At 52.3% G+C, this 17,760-nt stretch overlaps 8 protein-coding genes and 1 non-coding gene across 9 annotated transcripts; 5 read left to right on the top strand and 4 right to left on the bottom strand.

Annotated features, from left to right (window-relative positions):
* Positions 1 to 223: 223 nt before the first annotated feature.
* Positions 224 to 495, bottom strand: CC84DRAFT_1220449 (uncharacterized protein; the record flags this gene model as incomplete). The annotated part of the gene is made up of 2 exons (XM_018183170.1): positions 224 to 363; positions 423 to 495. The coding sequence occupies 2 exons, from the start codon at positions 493 to 495 to the stop codon at positions 224 to 226; spliced, it is 213 nt and encodes a 70-aa protein (XP_018032450.1).
* Positions 496 to 1,984: 1,489 nt separating this feature from the next.
* On the bottom strand, positions 1,985 to 4,256 carry CC84DRAFT_1252184 (uncharacterized protein; the record flags this gene model as incomplete). Its single annotated transcript, XM_018184356.1, has 4 exons — positions 3,295 to 4,256; positions 3,103 to 3,230; positions 2,725 to 3,025; positions 1,985 to 2,665 (listed from the first exon to the last, which is right to left on the bottom strand). Exons 1-4 carry the CDS (start codon positions 4,081 to 4,083, stop codon positions 1,985 to 1,987), a joined length of 1,899 nt encoding a protein of 632 aa, XP_018032449.1. The 5' UTR covers positions 4,084 to 4,256.
* Positions 4,257 to 5,375: 1,119 nt separating this feature from the next.
* CC84DRAFT_1252182 (uncharacterized protein) lies at positions 5,376 to 7,104 on the top strand (the record flags this gene model as incomplete). Its single annotated transcript, XM_018184355.1, has 1 exon — positions 5,376 to 7,104. Exon 1 carries the CDS (start codon positions 5,404 to 5,406, stop codon positions 7,102 to 7,104), a length of 1,701 nt encoding a protein of 566 aa, XP_018032448.1. The 5' UTR covers positions 5,376 to 5,403.
* A 528-nt stretch (positions 7,105 to 7,632) lies between these two features.
* CC84DRAFT_1220445 (uncharacterized protein) lies at positions 7,633 to 8,091 on the bottom strand (the record flags this gene model as incomplete). The annotated part of the gene is made up of 1 exon (XM_018183169.1): positions 7,633 to 8,091. One exon carries the CDS (start codon positions 8,089 to 8,091, stop codon positions 7,633 to 7,635), a length of 459 nt encoding a protein of 152 aa, XP_018032447.1.
* A 291-nt stretch (positions 8,092 to 8,382) lies between these two features.
* On the top strand, positions 8,383 to 8,709 carry CC84DRAFT_1179037 (uncharacterized protein; the record flags this gene model as incomplete). The annotated part of the gene is made up of 1 exon (XM_018180380.1): positions 8,383 to 8,709. One exon carries the CDS (start codon positions 8,383 to 8,385, stop codon positions 8,707 to 8,709), a length of 327 nt encoding a protein of 108 aa, XP_018032446.1.
* Positions 8,710 to 9,323: 614 nt separating this feature from the next.
* CC84DRAFT_t82 lies at positions 9,324 to 9,407 on the bottom strand. Its single transcript has one exon. It is a non-coding gene; the product is annotated as a tRNA-Thr (tRNA).
* A 478-nt stretch (positions 9,408 to 9,885) lies between these two features.
* On the top strand, positions 9,886 to 11,711 carry CC84DRAFT_982154 (uncharacterized protein). Its single transcript, XM_018188046.1, has one exon. It carries the CDS (start codon positions 10,037 to 10,039, stop codon positions 11,258 to 11,260), a length of 1,224 nt encoding a protein of 407 aa, XP_018032445.1. The 5' UTR covers positions 9,886 to 10,036; the 3' UTR covers positions 11,261 to 11,711.
* A 2,054-nt stretch (positions 11,712 to 13,765) lies between these two features.
* CC84DRAFT_1152265 (NAD(P)-binding protein) lies at positions 13,766 to 14,995 on the top strand (the record flags this gene model as incomplete). The annotated part of the gene is made up of 2 exons (XM_018176796.1): positions 13,766 to 14,199; positions 14,250 to 14,995. The coding sequence occupies exons 1-2, from the start codon at positions 14,151 to 14,153 to the stop codon at positions 14,993 to 14,995; spliced, it is 795 nt and encodes a 264-aa protein (XP_018032444.1). The 5' UTR covers positions 13,766 to 14,150.
* Positions 14,996 to 15,107: 112 nt separating this feature from the next.
* On the top strand, positions 15,108 to 17,611 carry CC84DRAFT_1208192 (FAD/NAD(P)-binding domain-containing protein). The gene is made up of 3 exons (XM_018182151.1): positions 15,108 to 15,812; positions 15,927 to 16,325; positions 16,378 to 17,611. The coding sequence occupies exons 1-3, from the start codon at positions 15,583 to 15,585 to the stop codon at positions 17,519 to 17,521; spliced, it is 1,773 nt and encodes a 590-aa protein (XP_018032443.1). The 5' UTR covers positions 15,108 to 15,582; the 3' UTR covers positions 17,522 to 17,611.
* Positions 17,612 to 17,760: the final 149 nt, after the last annotated feature.

Raw genomic sequence — 17,760 nt, 5'->3', positions numbered from 1 at the left:
TAAGGCCTTTTCAGGGCTCTGCGTGCGAAGGCAAAAGTCTCATGAATCACTCGGTGTTGGCGGCGCATTTTGGACAAGATCACTCTGGGTGCAGTGCTTGCGTTCTAGCTCATTGTTCGCGTTTGCAGGCAAACATGATTTACTGAATTAGATTCATGATACAATATTGATACTAGACTCTTGCACTTTCTAGGTACTGTGAAGCTTGACGATGGGTAGGAGCCTACGAGGATCCGCTTTTCTCGCCATCGTCTTTCTTCCCAGAGGGCTGGGAGTCTTTGGGCGGTTCGTCCTTGTCGCCTGAGCCCGAGCCGCTGCCCTTGTAGTGCGAGCCTTCTTTGTTGGGCTCGAAGATGGTGTTACCTGTGGATGGTTACCTCACAAGCATGTGAGCAGGATGGTTTGGGGGAATGCAGGCCTACACGAAGCACAGTGCGCGTACAACCCGTCTTTGGTCAGGTCGGCGCCGGCGCCGCACTCGGGACATTTGACCATGGTGAAACGAAGGATCGGGCCGTGGGGTGCGTTTTGGGTCCGGGGGATGGGGTACTGTGATGGGCACGCCGGTGGGCGAGTGGTTGGATGGGATGGATGGAGGGGCATTACATTAGCGTGCTGATTGGCTGGCTCGGGGGATGAGTAATACAGCGTGTATCGAAACGCGTGGTCTCGATACGAGACGCGAGCTTAAGCTCACATCCCGAACGTCTACATATCTCGATTTTTCCTCTACGATGCTAAGCAGCTTCTGGAAATATTCATGGAAGATTTTTAGAGTCTAATATAGCTGGGTACTAGCACCGCCATTGCTACTGTCTGGACTCTTTACGACTTCTCGGATTATCAAATTGCAAGGCAAACGGAGAAGAAGAGGCTGGGGGAAAAGAGGAAGCCTGCGAAGAAGGAGTGCGCGCTGGCGTGAGAATGCGTTCTGATGGTTTCAAGAAGAAGGGGCTCGTGGACCAGGACAGTTGGGGAAGGACAGGGGGTGATGAGTGAGATGTTTGGTGGTTCACGTGCGCTGGAGGTGCGCGCGAAGGTTAGTGTGCATTGAGATGAGTTTGAACGTAATCACTGATACAGCGTAGGTCTTGTGGTCGAGTTGTTCACGGAAAGGCGAGCCGCTGTTCAGCATGCACCTGCGGAGCATCGTGCAAACATTGTTGTCCTTCGCCGCTCATAAGACCAAACATGTCGGGGATTGGATCGTGCAGGGGTGCTATCTATGTATCCTTATCGACAATGCCATTCAGAATTATCGATAGGTACGCGGCAGCGATACAAGGGATAGACTCGCGAATCCCACAATAACATCGCCTCTTCCGCGCGGTTACCACAGTCAATATTTCGTTTGCTCCAATTCAGGATGTTGAACCTCATCAAAAAGTCAGTATGGGCAGTGTTCATACTTTTCACTGCCGGTTCCTACATCAGTGCAACCGGTATTCTGGGTCCCAGGATTCCACCGGAACAATGGGAGCAAAAGAGGGACGCGCCTTAGCGAGGATACGCGCAGATTTCGAGAAGAAAAAGAACAAAGTGGTGGGAGAGCTATCTTCAGAATGAATTTAGGGTAGCATTGAAGAAACCAAGGTTTGTGAGGTGAATCGTGTATGTATCTAGGTTGGAAGCATCAGCTGACAGCGGCCCAGTAGTGACCGAAATAACACGGGCTAGACTGGAAGAGTGGTTCTTGACGAAATGGCGAAGAGATTGACGCTAAGAGCGGCTATAGCGAATTTTCTATTGACTTCTTAGTTGTTACACCCGCTCTTTGCTATTGACCATCGAATTCTCGAAGCTTCAAGAAGAGGTTCTTCCAGAATAGCTGTACTCACTGCAAAGCATCATGGATCAAGAAAGCGGCTTTTAATAAGACAACGTGTTTCTACGGTGCAAGTCGAGTTCAGACATCTAATTTCTGCAAATCTTGCTCACAGCGCCACTGATTAGATGCGGTACTCATAACAACCATTTCCCCTATCTACAGCCACGGTGCATTCCAAGGCTCAGCCTTCTCGATCAACCATTTCTTTTCCAATTCTTTGATCTGAGCAAAGAACACTGTTCGATCCTTCTCCAAGTTAACGTCATCATGCGCTTTGCCACTCGTCGCCTTGCCCTTGCCCTTGCCCTTGCCCTTGCCCTTGGGATCTTTCTTAGTATCCTTCCCTTCTCCACTCTTGGGTAACCACACATTCTCCAGCAATCGGATATATGTATCCATGTCGTTGACAGATCTTTCTTTAGCCATCTCAAATCTCATATCCATGTATTCATCCCAAAGCTTCTTGAGTCCTTGCCTCTTCCATGCGTCCTGTGTCCCCTTCTTCGTTTCCTTGGGGTGATTTTCCATCTCTGTGTCCAGAGCGTCGAGGACACCCCCTATGCGCTCCTTCTGAATCTTGAAAATTTTCTTGATGTCAGGATGCTTGAGGTATCGTCGTGCACCATAAATCCATTTCAACTGGAGGTAGGCTGCCCGGGAATCGTCAATGTTAGCGGCCTTTTGGGGGAACTTCGTGCCAAAGGCTTTGTGGCCCCGAATTAGGTCCGGCATGCCTACGCGTAGCTTCTGCTCGTTTTTCTTAGTAGTTTTGTCCTTGTAGAATCTTGTGCTAGTCTTGTCTCCATAGATACGATTCGTGTCTTTGAAATCCCACATCTTTCCAGAGAAACTATTAGGACTATAATTTAGAACATGAACAATGACCGAAGACATACCTGTTGCTTGGCCGGGGCATTCACTGTGGTCTGCAGGTAGACAAACTCTTTTTCGAAATGATTTTTGCCGGGGTACGCCCATTGAATATGGCCAAGTGCTGTTCGTTCCTGGTCGTCCTTTGAGAAGGCAAGCTTGAAAGTTGGTGGTGTCGGGTTGTCCCAGGTAACTTTTAGATACTCGCAGAACCCAATCTGCCTACGTTTTCCATTCTTGTCCAGCGCATTTCTGTCAGGATTATCGAATGCGCTTTTTGAAAATTTGCGCAATTTGAGCCAGTCGAAGAATTTTGTCACAACTTGCCTATGTTTGTATCACACGTTAACCTCCTTGGATCTGGCTCGGAAGACCCCCAGTACAATGACTTGCATGCTGCTTACCATTCGAGGACATGTTCAATTTGATAATCCCCTTGCACAAAGCCTGGTGCAGGACGCTCGCTTTGTTTGAATCCGAAAGCGTCGCAGACCAGGGGGGAGGAGAAACCATAGTACTTTGCGTCACTAGGCTGCGGATGCGCAAAAGTATTAGCAAAAATGAAGAATCAAAATGCGATTTTCCTGGTCACCTACCATTTTTTTGGCTTCAGGGTAGTCCAGAGCATCCATTATGGGGAACGCGCAACCATTCCCCCCGGGCTTGCTCGTTCGCTTCTCCACGATGGGAACCTTAATACTGTACTCACCACGCTTAGCCAGAGCTGTAGTACTCTTCTCATTCGTCAAGGCCTCCACTTTTGCGGCCTTCGCGGCCAACGCATACATCTGCTTGCATGACTTGGTAGGCTTTGCTCTGGTGGGACTGGTAGAGGTTGTTTCTCTTCTGTCACTTGTGCTCTTATGAGACTTCTGATACGATTTCTTCGGCCTTTTATTTGGCGACTTCTTCTTCGTCTTCTTGGGAGTCGTCTTCTTCGGAATTATTTTCTTAGGCCTCGTGGCCTTGGGTCTGGTGCTTTTGGATCTGCCACCTCTTGCTCTGCGGGCAACAAGTTGGCGGTCAGCAGGATCTTCGAAGGAAATTCTGTACAAGGTTCCATTTGCCCCTTCTAACTCGCCTCCGCGAAGGCCCAAGCCATTGACGCATTGGCTGATTATGTCGACAAACGACTCCTTGCATTCTTTAAAACTTTGGGGAGTTGTACGCGTGATGCTAAAAGACACACCCTCGGTCTGATGAGCAATTGTATGGGTGCCACCAGTGCCGCAGAGCTCTATGACAGGGCCATCGAGGGAATTGTTGAGTTGTGATGTATTTCGAACTGGGTATTCATTAGGATGATGTAGCGTGTAGCAGTCGATAGCATTTGCAAATAAAACACGTATACTCCAAAGAGCGGGGAAGGTGATTAAAACCCGCATGATAGAGCGCAATGATTCGGAGGAGTGATAACTTTATGAGATATGAAATAGTCAAATCAAAGAAGAAAGAAATCACATCGGTAATTCACTTTGCAAAGATGGTCAAATGGTGACTCTCTTGTAGTATGCTGCCAATACCCAGATGTAGGTTTTCGGACATTGGCCCAAAAATCGGTCACGGTGCCGTCGGGTGTGAAACCGCAATAATCCGCCACCCATTGTACGGACTTGAGGAGTGGCACAGTTCTATACAATGTACAACAAGGCAGAGACAATTTTTTTTTTACCCCGATGATGACGGATTGGGTTTACCGTCTTGTGCGACCTTGAAGTCATGGCCCTATTTGAAACTCATTGCGACCAAAACACACTCGTGAATTAAAGTCATGATCTCACGAACGCTGAACTAGGCAATAGTGGCAGAGAAATCCGACATCATCTACTTCATATTGCTTGTGAAAGCATCTGTGTCTCGGCACCGGACGCCTGTGCTGAGCGACAATTGACAGTGCGTTATCGACACAGGCCTGTACTCTAATGCTTGTGTAAGTGCATACAGATCAAGCACGCGATAGTTGGTGTACTATTTCGTTGGCAACTGTCGATTAAAGGAATTGAGAATAGACAGGCAATGCTGGTCATGAACTGTGGGTCAAGACTGCAAGCAACCTGTCAGCTCGCTTATTATAGCATTCAACATAGGATTGCAATACCGAATCGATCTCATACCGTTCCACCTCAAGATGGGGCCAAACCATCATCAACAGACAATCTAATAGGTCTGAACCCCTGCGAAGCGTCTCACATCGCATGTATTTGTTCAGGCCCATCTCCGAGAGCAGCAATTTATGGGCATCGCCGAAGTCAGCAGCCTGCAATTATGCGAACATAATGCTTCACTACCCGCCCAACGACATCTTCGACTTCCCATCGCTCCGATGCGTAGGCCCGAAGATTATGGCGCTATCAATTGTCTTATTAGCTCGATAGGCCCGCACTATTTTTAGTAGCGACTGGACTGTGCCTCACCTCGGTGTATGATACATGACGCATGGCAACCTCCTCTCACATGCATCACTACACTCATTCTTCATTTCAACTGCAGTCGTCGTCTTAGCTGCGTATTCAATAAAGACGTTCAGTCTTCACAAGGTCGTCCATGCTCCGCATTACCGCCACTTTGACATACACGTCAAACAAGCACTGCATCTTGTAACGCCTCAGTAGTTCTTGGCCACTTTCGATGCCAGAACTTTGGTGCTGGTACAATCACCAGGAAATAGACTAATTGGTGTGGATCTATGCCGACCCTCCTCCATCATGAACGAGATTCCACAGGAGCTGGTCGACCGAATCAGCAGCTACCTCGATCGCGCAGACCTCAAGAATACACTGTTAATATCGCGCAAGTTTCAATCCGCAGCAGAACGATACTCTACGGCTTTCCAGAGTTATGTTTTGACCGAAAGCAATGCCAGAGTATTTTCAGAGAGATATAGCAGCCGCAGGTTCCGTTACCTTCGATATTTACACTACTACACCCACTTCCCTAAGCTTGATTCGAACGACAAGGAAGAGAATTGTCGGGAATCATTAGAGGAGCTCGAGCTGTTGGATAAGGAATTCACTCGCCAAATTGAGTTTCTCTTCTCGACCGTGCAGGCAATTGAATCACAGCTATGTACTGAGATTAGCCCGGGGAAGATACACCTATCAATTTATACGCCCACGCGAGCTATCAACCAGGATAAATTCTGCCTCCACCATACATTCATCAGCTGGCGCGTTCAATTGCTCTCCTCTTCGAGTCTTCCAAGCCTTTTCTCGATACGGTGCCTAACTGTGGTTGCCCCGGACCAGGTATTCTATTCCAATGGCCCCACACCGGCACTGCGCAGAATCGATCACCGTATCCTTCTAGATCTTGCCAACTTGCTTCCGAATCTGGATATCTTGCAGTGTATGGTTGGTGGCGATGAATGGCATGGCAGCTTCGAAAACCCTGGTTTGCGGCACATAACACGGGACTGCGCAGGACCTCGCAGAGACTCGCGCCACAACTTTAGGAAAGCGCTTGATACGCTTTCGGTTCCTTCATTGCGTCATGTTGACTTAGACTTCCTCTATCCGCTCGACCATGTGAGACAGATAGATCAGCGACGAATATTGCCGAATCTTGTCAAGCCTGCAGCTTTCGACCCGTTGAGTACGAGTCTTCGCCTCATATCCTATCAGCTTCGCAGCATGAAGATCTGTGTTGTGGCAGATGAGACACTGTTCTGGCCCACGGAAGGATACGGAAGCACACCTGCTTGGCCTAATCTCGAGCGAATCAATGTCATGTTCCACATGTCAACGCCATCCGGCTCTTGGTATTTCGAGGGACTACCCGGAGTAGGAGCCACCGAAGGATTTGAGATTACTTCCGACATGTACCCACCCCTGACTACAACTGCCGAAGATCTGGATGATGATGGGTATGCAGTAGATGAGAACTGGGACGATGAACACAGGACTGTTCAATTTCGTGTCAGTCCCAACGAAAAGTTACTGATACCATTTCTCACGGCATTTGCTAGGGCTGCCGGACAGATGCCTCGTCTAGAGAGTGCTGAGCTTTGGTCACCCTTGGATCTTGACCTTTCAAGGCTGGAATATGAGTACGAAGGATTCGACACAACCCAGGTGCCCAGTTTCTCAGACGGAACACTCGGGTGGGGAGTGGCTTACAGAAAGCCGGGCGTGGAAGCGTTCGATATATTGCCGGGTGAAGACTTCTGCCCCAGTCGCCAGATATGGTGGCGGATGGCGAGGTGGCGCCCTCCTCCTGAGTTGCAAAGTCTCTTCCGACGAATCGGGAAAGAAGAATATGGAGAAGGTCTTCTTGAATACTGGGGAGCTGATCAATGCGATAGAGGACTGCCGTACTACCGGGAGTTTGACACGTTTGCAGCTATATCCTTGCCACCTTCTGTCGACCTGTTTCAACACGGCGGCGACCAGTGTGATGCAATACGGTAAAGCGAGTTCCACATGGTGCCTTTTACTTTAAGTGGCATCATCGTCCCTATTTGAAAATTTCAAATAAAAAATAATTTGAAACACGCATGCTTGGTATCGAGTAAATAGGGCTGCGGTTAGTAGGAAATCGAGCTACTATGACCGGAAGTTGCCATAGTCAGAGAGCCACACACACTAGGCACCGAATGCTAAATGAAAACATAAAATGAGCATCGAATTCCACAGCCGTCTTATCACCATCCCATTCCTGACACCCGTGAGACCCTCGAAGCCTAGGATGTTCACGTTGTCATCTATCGGGTCGGGCCTGGCAGGTAAGTGAGGGAAGGGAGAACACCTCTGCCGCAACTCCGGAGACAATACCTAGTTGTCGTGTTAATATTCACTCATATGCCCATTCAATTTGGAGTGGAACTCACCAGCCAGACCTCCAGGAGTCCCCAAGTCAGTCTTGCACGGCGACTCCTCAGTGTTCTCGTTCGCAGTCATGGTGATTCGAATGTTCGGCGGCGCCGCATCGGAATCAGCCTAGTAATTGATGTCCCAGAAGCCTGGGGTCAGGCACTGCCTCTGCGTCGTCTTAGTGGCGCCCGGACCGTCAGCCTGTACACTCGTCACATCTCTGCAGTCTCCAACTTCGAGGACAGGAGCGTTGAGGATGTCGAGCAATTCGTTGTGCATCCACGTGGGGTATTTGCCGGACGGCTTCAAAGTCACTTTGATGGTTTCCATGTCGCCCTCGAGACCTCCCTCGATCCGCCATCCATCGGCAGAGATCTCGTTCTGCTCGCATTGGCCGCTTGTGTGACGGATGGGGGAGATCTTGTCGAATAAAGATTCGATCGTGAGGTTCCCAAGGTCGACAGCCCCTTGGCCAATTTGGTGTGAAGTCAGTCCCCCATTTGGTGGCAGAGTACATGTGTTGAAACTTGCACACGAGCTTGATGTTTCCGGTGCCACTGCCCCATGGATCCGATACGATGTCATCGCGCTTCATAAGAGCGCTCGGAAGAGCGAGAGTTGTAGAGACAGAGAGCGTCGCGAGGACAAGTTGTTAGGAAAGCATCGTTCTAGGAGATGACGAATGCGAAAAATATCGGAAGATTGAATTTTGGAAGATCACTTCTTGGGTAGTGAGTTGGAGCTGATGTGCCTGCTGGACGTATATAATATCTGGCTCTTAGGGTCTGCTCTCTAGCTTGCTCCTACTTTCCATCTTTAATCACATCTTCAGAGGAGTAAAAGTCCTTAACGGTCGATTTCTGCACAACATCCACAATGCACATCCAATTCCTCGTCATCGGCCTCGCCGCACTTTTCTCTATCGCCCAGGCGGGCTGCTTCTGCTACCAAGACACTGCCATGACCATTCCCATGGTCAGATACAGCGAGAACTCTTGCCCCGACTTCGACATTGGCACTAGGAACGGCGACGCGGCTGGCTGCTTCAACTTCAATGGCTCCACCGCGGGCAACTTCAACACGTGCTGCGTTTACTCGGGTTACAGGGTTCCGGATCCTAGCACGATCATTGACGACTTTGAGGCATTATTTCCGAACATTATCTTGTCTATAAGCCTAGCGATCATGACCCTTTCTGAGTGACCTGGATAAGACAGGGTTCAAGACGCTGGTGAGAATGGCTACCATACGTATTGTATGAATTATGGATCGGTAATCGCGTACCGGACGGGGTAGAGAGCATAGAAACTCAGACCACCGAGATATGAAACGATTAGGCATCATATTCCTTCCTGTGATGAGCCCAGTACTGCTAGTTGTCTTGTGAATTTCCAGCTCTTCGCCCTCGGCCTCCGCATCTGTCATGCCTCAAAGAATTTAGGGGTTGCCTGAAGGGCTCTAGAGGTTGGAGTGTGCCACCGGCTATCGTGAGATCGCTCATAGTTCAAAAGTATCTCAACGTGGTGCAAATTCGCCACGACTAGTCGTGGAGCCTACTGCGACCACCCGAGATCTCATCAGCGGTGATGTGCATGTAAGTCGCCGTCCACACCCGAAATCTGTGTCTGTCCTAGGACATGTCGCCGGCCTGGACAGCACGATGGAATGAAGCGAGCTAGATGACAGAGACGATTGTGCATCAACACCCAACTCCAAAAGGAAGGACATGAGATATGTTCACAATGTGTTTTCATTATCAAAAACGAGATAATTTGATGTGTATGAGGAATGGGGGGACGCAAAAAGACAGCAAAAATTGCCCACACCCCGAATCGAACGAGGGATCTTCGCATTTGCATACGGAATACGAGTGCGACGCTGTACCACTAAGCCATGCTATGTATTGTTAGTAAGGTCCATGAGTTGAGAAAATGGTTGAGCTTACCGGGCGATGAGTGTGGCAAATTTTGAGAATGAGATTATATGTAGACGGATTTGAATACGTTGGAGTGCAAAGGTGGGGTCAGCCGCACTCGGTTGTGACCGCAGAACTACAGTGGGGATCATCAAGCCACGTAGAGCTTACAATACCAGGATTGAGTCACACAGGACTAGTGGTTGAGGTCCACTTTGCGTGGCCAAATTGAAGCGAATCCACGCTGGGCCAAGCTACCTTGGGTACAATGGGCACGAAGAGCTTCAAGGCTGTCGCGAGAACACGCTATTTCGAAAGTTTGGATTCCTCTCGGCATAACAAGAAGTCTAGACAGGTAGACAGACTTCCAGTTGAGCCTGCAGTTGAATGCTTGCGTGTTATCGATAAACACCTCCTGTGCCCCTCCCACGTCACAACTGGTGCCCCTCAACGCGCCGCGCTTGCAACATTCAATCAAGGTCACCAATTTTCAAAGGTACAAAAAGTGCACGCCAGACGCGCACAGCGCTCTATAAAACTCCTCGAGCACCGCGTGCAAGTCGGGCTACCTACACCACCCCCCAACGATACTTGCCGCCACTGCATCCTTCCAAAATGAAGCTCCTTCGGCAACAAATCGAAGCCAAAACCGGCGCCGGCAGCGCAACCCTCCTCCCCGAAGAGCCCGAAGACATGTGGCATGCATACAACCTTATCCAACCGACTGATCAAATCCGCGCCAAAGCGATCCGCCGCATCTCCAAAGATATGGGCGCGGGCGCCGTAACGTCGCAGCGCATCGCACTCGACCTCACCATCGCCGTCACGTCGACCGACTTCGACCTCGCGAGTAACGAGCTCCATGTCGCCGGCCGCGTGGTCTCCGAGAACGAGCACGTCAAGCTGGGGAGCCACCATACGCTGGATCTGGAGCTGAACCGCAAGTTTACGCTCGAGAAGGTGGACGGGTGGGATAGCGTGGCTGTGGGGATGCTGAGTGAGGCGTGTAATACGAGCAGCAGAGCGGAGATGTGGGCAGTAGTCATGGGCGAGGGGATCGCGAATATTTGTCTGATCACCGAGCACCAAACTGTTCTGCGGAATCGCGTCGAAGTGGCCGTGCCGCGGAAGGGCAAGGGGCATATGGAGCAGCACAACAAGGGGCTAGAGAAGTTCCACAACACGCTGCTAGGTACGCTGCAGCGAGATATGGAGGGCGCGAAGCGGGATGCGCAGACGGAGAAGACGGTGCCGTTGCTGCTTGCGAGCGCGGGGTTCTACGCGCAGGCGTTTCTGCAGTTCATCAAGGAGTATGCGGTGCGGTCGGGAAACAAGTTCCTCCAGGCGCTGGTGCCGAGCATTGTTATTGCGCATTCAGCAGGAGAACACGTACATAACCTCGCAGAGGTTTTAGCGTCGCCGGCCTGCACAGCGAAGCTCTCCGATGCAAAGTTTACCCGCGAAACCGCACTCATGGACACGTTCATGAAACACATGCGGCTGGAAGACGGGCGCGCGGCGTACGGACCACGAGAGATCGAGAGGGCGGTGGAGAGTGGTGCAGTCGGCAGAGGAGGCGGTGTGCTGCTCATCTCGAACACGCTATTCCGGTCACATAACCTCGCTGAGAGGAAGCGATGGGTCGCACTGGTAGATCGGGTCAAAGAAGTTGAAGGTGGCGAGGTGAGGGTACTGAGCAGCTTGCACGAGAGCGGAAAGAGGTTAGAGGCACTGGGGAGCATCGCTGCCATCTTGACGTACCCACTAGAAGAGATGGACGAGGAAGAGGAGGATGTGGCAAATGGGGTGCGTGCAAACGATGAGGAAATGATAATATAGGATTGGAGCCGTCGGCTACTTCGTAATATTGATACCCAAGCCGTAATACCCAAAACATGCCGTAAATCGCACCGCAACGCCCATATACAGGAGGGGTATCTAAGGTCGTACATCATTATATCGTACCGCGATCGGGGGCGACCCAAGAGCAAGGTCGTCATCGTCGTCAAAGAAAAGATTCACCTCTTGCGTCGACAGTCCAAATTCACTGAATGAGGGCCGTGACATCGTCTGTGGGTTGCTGGTACTCCGTTTCGCTCCACTATTGCTTACAGTCTTCGTGGTGGCTGTGCTGAAGACCTGTCTTGGTCCCATCGAGTGCGACGGCAGTCTGATTTGTTGGTTAAACCCATCAAGCCTAACTGATGTGGCGACAGCTTTCTTCTTTGGCGCGGGATAAACCGCAACCTGGTAAGAATTGTTGGGCTGCTTCCGCTTGAGCGATGGTTGATTGTGTAGGCTAACAATAGGCACACTGGTTTCGGTACTTTGCCCAGGACGTGTATCCATCATCCGACTGGGCTGTGGCGTTGGTCTGAGAAGTCCAGGTCGCATCGGCGGCGAAGGCGCACGCTCTTTCGTTCCTCCCTTCAGGTTAGTAGAATCGGCCGGAGGTAATACAGGTAAGTCATCAATATCTTCCAATGAAAAGTCAAAGTCTTGAGTTGATAGTGGAGGTAAAGAATTGGAAATAGGCGCCGTAGACACCGAGGGGGGGTTGGGTTCCGGTTTCACTATGCAAGGCGATGACTCGAACGATAGGTCACGAGCAACCTGTGTTGCAGTGTCAAAGAAGTCGTCCCAACCGTCTAGTGCTGGCGCAGGCGAAGGTCGTGTGGGTTTTGGAATTAACATAGGCTTAGACTTTGAGGCCGGCAAGCCTGGTAGCTTGAAGCTGGGATTACGGTTGGCCTGCGAAGGGACCTTCAGAGTTGACGTCAGTCGTTTGGACGAGGAATTGGACGATTGTAGAGCTTGGCCGGATGGCATGGGCTTCTTGAAACCGGATAGTAAAGGCTTTCGACTTTGGACGGGGATGACAAAGTCTTTTGAGACTTGTATTGGAAACTGAATGCGCTGAAATGGGAAACTATCCTCATTCCTGTGCTTTGCAGCAAACGACACTCTGGTCAGAATAGTTTTCGTTCCTTCGAGCTGTCCATCCAACACCAGACATTCCAGTCGTTCTTGCTCTGACCGCAGTATCTGTAGATGTTGGCTTCTCGAGAGCTGGCTGCTGCAGTTGAGATCTCGAAGAAGTGTCACAACACATCCAACTTTGATGCGCAGTCGATGAGGCGGTAGCCCAGGTGGGTTCAATTTGTGGAGCAGTGCAGGTGAAGGGTCCCACGCAGTTGGATCGATAGAGCAATCTTGAGAGAGAAGCTCGATCAGAGGTTCCGGCAAATTTTGCAAGACCGAATCGATCACCTTGTTGATCGGTCCGTGTAAGCGAACAAAGTCAACGTTTTCCTTTGGTTGTATCATGCTCGGTGAGTGCGCGACGGGGGCTGAGGAACCGATGTTGGGTGGCTGTGAAGCTTCGGAAGGTTCATCCGCACGATCTGACATGGACTGATCATGTAGCTCGAGAAACGCATCATCGTCCAGCTCATCGTCCATCCATTGGTCTCCAGACCGAGTGCTTGGCTCGGGTATGTCAAACGTATCGTCGGCCTCATCGTCCCATGGCTCCTTGGCGGCTTCTTCAACCACAGCCTCCAACTGTTTGGCGACCTCGAGTTCTTTCTGCTTTCGGGTTTGTTCGCTCTTCTTCTTGTATCCCAAGAACGCCTCCATGCCCTTCTTCAGCTGCGCCTGAGTATGGCTGTATCCGATCATCTGGGTGGCCAGTCCCACGCCGTTCATTCTTCGAAGCGCTGCTGCTTTCTTCTCTTTCTCTTCGCGCTTCTTCTTGTTCGCTTTGCTGCGCTCCTCTCGCTCTCGTAAGCCGACGGCTCGCTTCTCCAGATCGGCGGCGCGTTCTAGCTGGCGTTGCTGTCGCTCCGAAAGAATAGGCCCATGCTGCTTGAAATGCTTCTTGACCTCGGTGGAGGTTTGCGCGATTCGGGTCGGGTGTGTTGTCATGGCGAGCGCACATTCGAGCGGGCGTGGGCGTCTGGGGTCGATGCGTGGTGCGCCACGCTGAATGTCGTGACACGCTAGATCCTGGCTTTCGAGGGCTTGGCAGACGCGCGGTCACGTGCCCAGATGTGAAACCCAGGAAGACGTAAATCTTAGGGTGGCTTTGTCTGTCACGGACTGATCTATTACAGCGAGCAATCTGATTAGAAACTAGTGCCTGAGCTCATCATGTTCCAGAGTCCACCACGTCTGTGCGGCTCTTGCTGAATGAGCGCCAGACTCGCCCGAGTAGATTAACCTAACGCATCTTTGCGGCACAGCATCGCCCGCGGTCACATCCGATAGGCTATTCCAACGTCCAGTCCATGAGTCGTATGAAGCGTGCTCGCCATCACAGCTGGATTTCGATATCATCAACGACGAGCAATTGCGCGTTCTTGTACAGATTGACTCGCGATTGCTCTTCCACTGCTTCATCGTGAATCGCGTGATACTTCCCCAAGCTTCTCCGCCCCGAACATCCGCGGCAAAGCACATCCAGCCATTGCGAACCACGCCAACGCTATTTACGCCATCTCCGCCTGCCCCCATCGCCCTAGCCATGTGGAGACCCCGCGTATCCCAGCCCGGAACAGGAGCTTGTAGCTTCCGCATGCGGGATCTCATATGTGAAAGTGGTAAAGGATCCGGAGAAACTTGCGCTGTTATTCCTATCGCGCCGAATTGTTTCAGCTTCAATTCCTCAATTTGTGTGAAGTCGTGCAATTAGCTCACCCTGTCTGTGCTTTGCCGTCTACAAAACAATATGGCATTCTCTCTGAAAGGCGTCGCCTATATCACCGGCGCAGGCTCTGGTAAGTGAACGCGCCCATCTTGTTGCAGACTCATCTGCTGAACGGCATAGGGATTGGCCAATATGCCGCCTACGCAATGGCTCGACAAGGCGTCCGCTCCTTCGCCCTCCTCGATCGCAACCCCGTCACCACGACCGTCCAGCAGTTGAAGAAGGATTACCCTGATATCAGCATCAAGGAATTCGAGATTGACGTTGCGGACGAAGCCGCCGTCAACGACAGCGTTGAGCAGACAGTCAAGGAATTTGGACGATTGGACTATGCCCTCAATAACGCTGGCATTGGCGGCGCGCTCAATACTACCGATCAGATTGAGAAGTCGGATTTCGAGCGCGTCATGAGTATCAACACAACGGGCGTATGGCTATGCCAACGTGCGCAGATCAGGCAGATGCTCAAGCAGGACAAGCGGAGCGACTCGTACAGGTCGTATCGCGGATCGATTGTGAACACCGCGTCGATGTATGGCTTGGTTGGGCCCACACTGAATGTTCCCGCGACAGCGTACGCCACGAGCAAGCATGCGGTCGTGGGCTTGACCAAGGCGGATGCGATTGCGATGGCACCCAGAGGAATCAAGATCAACGCTATATGCCCTGGCTACGTTTTGACACCGCTGGTTGAGAGCACGATGAACAAGGGCAGTGTGATGGACGACGAGAGGGTGAAGGTGCCTGTACAACGGTTCGCGTCGATGGAGGAGATAGGCGATGTCATCGCGTTCTTGCATTCTGACGCAAGTAGTTATGTTGTTGGCTCGGCCCTTGTAGCCGATGGTGGATTCACGATTCAGTAGTTTTTACCGTCCTTCAGTTCAAGACTGTCCCAGATTCCATGATGCTCGTAGACCGTATTCCACGTATCCGCTGACGACCTTGATGACTGCCACTATGCATGTAAATGATCTAACCATGCATGGCAAAGAGGCCTCGGTTCAACTCATTGGCACACTCCAAGGAACCCCCAGCATCCGTCTCCGAATCGCCTGACACTTTGCCCCAGAGCTCAAAAATTGAAAGTCTCGACGCGCTGATACGCGAGTCGAGACAACTTGGACCCCCATGCGCTACTCGTTAGTCTCCCACAGCTCGTCGCCAAAGCATTTCCGACCGGCACGAGTAATACCCACCTCGACTGGTGCGCCCCGCCGATTCATACCGGCCTTCCCCAGATCCACGCGGGTTTGCGTCCGGCCACATACACACGCACACTGACTCGATTGCGGGATACAGAGCGGAGACGCCTGACTCCGCAGCTGGGCAGCACGGCGTCTGCTATAAAGAACTGGAGAACTGGCAGATCCTCTTGCACACCGCTGCATTGGTCTCTCCCTTCATTCTTTCGTTCCTGAGTGTTCTCGTTTGCGCTTGATACCCTGATACCATGGCAGACTTTTTGGTGCCTTCGACTGCGAGCCCCGAGACAGATGCTCAGCATCGTCGACGGGGACCCATCCATGCCCAGCGCCATGTTCGCGTGGTGTGTATTGGAGCTGGTGCATCGGGTCTCCTGATGGCGTACAAGCTGCAGCGGCACTTCTCCAACTACTCCCTCACCGTGTACGAGAAGAACGCCGAGGTCTCAGGGACGTGGTTCGAGAACAGATATCCCGGGTACGTTTATTTGGTGGCTTACGACAATCTGGGGTGACACCGCCTCGGCTCTCTTTTCCCCGCACCTACTCGCGTCGGCTTTGGGGGAAAAAAGCTAATCCGACGTTTTGACAGCTGCGCGTGTGATGTTCCCTCGCACAACTACACATGGTCGTTTGAGCCGAAGCTGGACTGGAGCGCCGTGTACGCGAGCTCCAAGGAGATTTTTGCGTACTTCAACGATTTCGCGAGGAAGTATGGGCTGCACAAATATGTCAAGACGCGACACCAAGTCGCCGGTGCAATATGGAACAAGCAGAAGGGCGGCTACGATGTGCAGATCAAGGATCTCGAAAGTGGACAGATTATCGATGATCACTGCGACATCCTCATCAATGCGTCTGGTATCTTGAACAATTGGGCATGGCCGGCCATCCCGGGCATCGACAAGTACAAGGGCGTGCTCCTACATACAGCAAACTGGGACGAGAAGATCGACCTCCGAGGACGTCACGTCGGCCTTATTGGCAATGGGTATGCTTCTCTCACCCTCTTTCGTACACAAAATCGGTACTAACACCGCCAGCTCCTCCGGCATCCAAGTCCTTCCTACAATCCAACCCCACGTCAAGAAAGTAACAACCTTCATCCGCGAGCCCACCTGGGTCTCCCCCGTCCAAGGCCTCGAACAACACGTCTTCTCCGCCCAGGAACGCACCGACTTCGCCACCAAGCCGGGCGTGCTAACATCCTACCGCAAAGACGTCGAGCGCGGCCTCAACGGCCAATTCGGCATTTTCCTCAAGGACACCACCACAAACACCGACACCGAAGCCTACTTCCGCCAGCAGATGACCGAGAAGCTGTCGAACCCCTACCTCGAGGAGCGCCTGATTCCCAACTGGCACGTCGGCTGCCGCCGCCTGACCCCGGGCGTCGGGTACCTCGAAGCGCTGGGCAAGCCCAACGTCGACGTCGTCTACGGCGAGATCAACGAAATCACAGAGCGCGGCTGCCGCTGCGACAATGGCAACGAGTATCCCGTCGACGTCTTGATTTGCGCCACGGGCTTCAACACGTCGTTCAAGCCGCGCTTCCCCGTCGTCAACAGCCGGGGGACCAACCTCCAGGACGTCTGGGCGCAGGAGGCCCAGTCGTACTTTGGCGTCGCGGCCGCCGACTTCCCCAACTACCTCATCTTCCTCGGCCCCAACTGCCCCATCGGCAACGGGCCCGTGCTGTCTGCGATCGAGTGCCAGGCCGACTACATGTGCAAGCTCATCGACCGCTTCCAGACGCACAACATTGCGACGTTTGCGCCCAAGAAAGAAGCCGTCGACGACTTCATCGCGTTCAAGGACGACTTCATGCAGAAGACGGTGTGGCAGGACCCGTGCCGCAGCTGGTACAAGGGGCGCCCCGACGGCCCCATCACCGCGCTGTGGCCCGGGAGCACGCTGCACTACATCGAGGCGATGATGGAGGTGCGTCACGATGACTGGGAGGTTGCGTACAGCGGGAATCGGTTCGCGTGGATGGGCAACGGGTACAGCCAGACGGAGCTGGATCCCACGGCCGACTGGGCGTTTTACATCCGCGACCAGGACGACGACGAGCCGCTGAGCAGGGGGAGGAAGCTGCAGATGATCAACAAGAGTGGGACCGTGCAGCAGACCAAGGTGGTGAACTTCACGGGGAGGGATGCCAGCGAGGCGGCGCCCAAGTTGTAGGGGGCCACGTCGGACGTGGAACGGCCGTTGAGGGCGTGGAGGGGGTGAGCGATGAGACGAGGGAGGCATGATAGCATGATTGATGTACATATTCACTTGTCATTGCATGGACGTAAATCCACGAATTCTTCAATCCACCCCGTGCCGCCTGTGGCCAGGCGAATGGTACCTCTGCACTGAGACGCTGCAAACGGGACATGTGCAGCTTGCAGTGTGAAGCGCGCAGTGGATGGTCCACC

The sequence above is a fragment of the Paraphaeosphaeria sporulosa genome, assembly GCF_001642045.1.
Source record: "Paraphaeosphaeria sporulosa strain AP3s5-JAC2a unplaced genomic scaffold CC84scaffold_9, whole genome shotgun sequence".
Taxonomy (NCBI): domain Eukaryota; kingdom Fungi; phylum Ascomycota; class Dothideomycetes; order Pleosporales; family Didymosphaeriaceae; genus Paraphaeosphaeria; species Paraphaeosphaeria sporulosa.
Note: the sequence above shows the minus strand (reverse complement) of the source record. Positions and strands in the feature narration are given on the sequence as shown.

What these genes read in the sequence shown, in the direction of transcription:
- CC84DRAFT_982154 (XM_018188046.1), top strand. Translation starts at nt 10,037, where the DNA reads ATGAAGCTCCTTCGGCAACAAATCGAAGCCAAAACCGGCGCCGGCAGC.
- CC84DRAFT_1208192 (XM_018182151.1), top strand. Translation starts at nt 15,583, where the DNA reads ATGGCAGACTTTTTGGTGCCTTCGACTGCGAGCCCCGAGACAGATGCT. An exon ending in TTCGAGAACAGATATCCCGG is followed by an intron (nt 15,813 to 15,926) that starts GTACGTTTATTT and finishes ACGTTTTGACAG; the next exon opens with CTGCGCGTGTGATGTTCCCT. An exon ending in GTCGGCCTTATTGGCAATGG is followed by an intron (nt 16,326 to 16,377) that starts GTATGCTTCTCT and finishes TAACACCGCCAG; the next exon opens with CTCCTCCGGCATCCAAGTCC.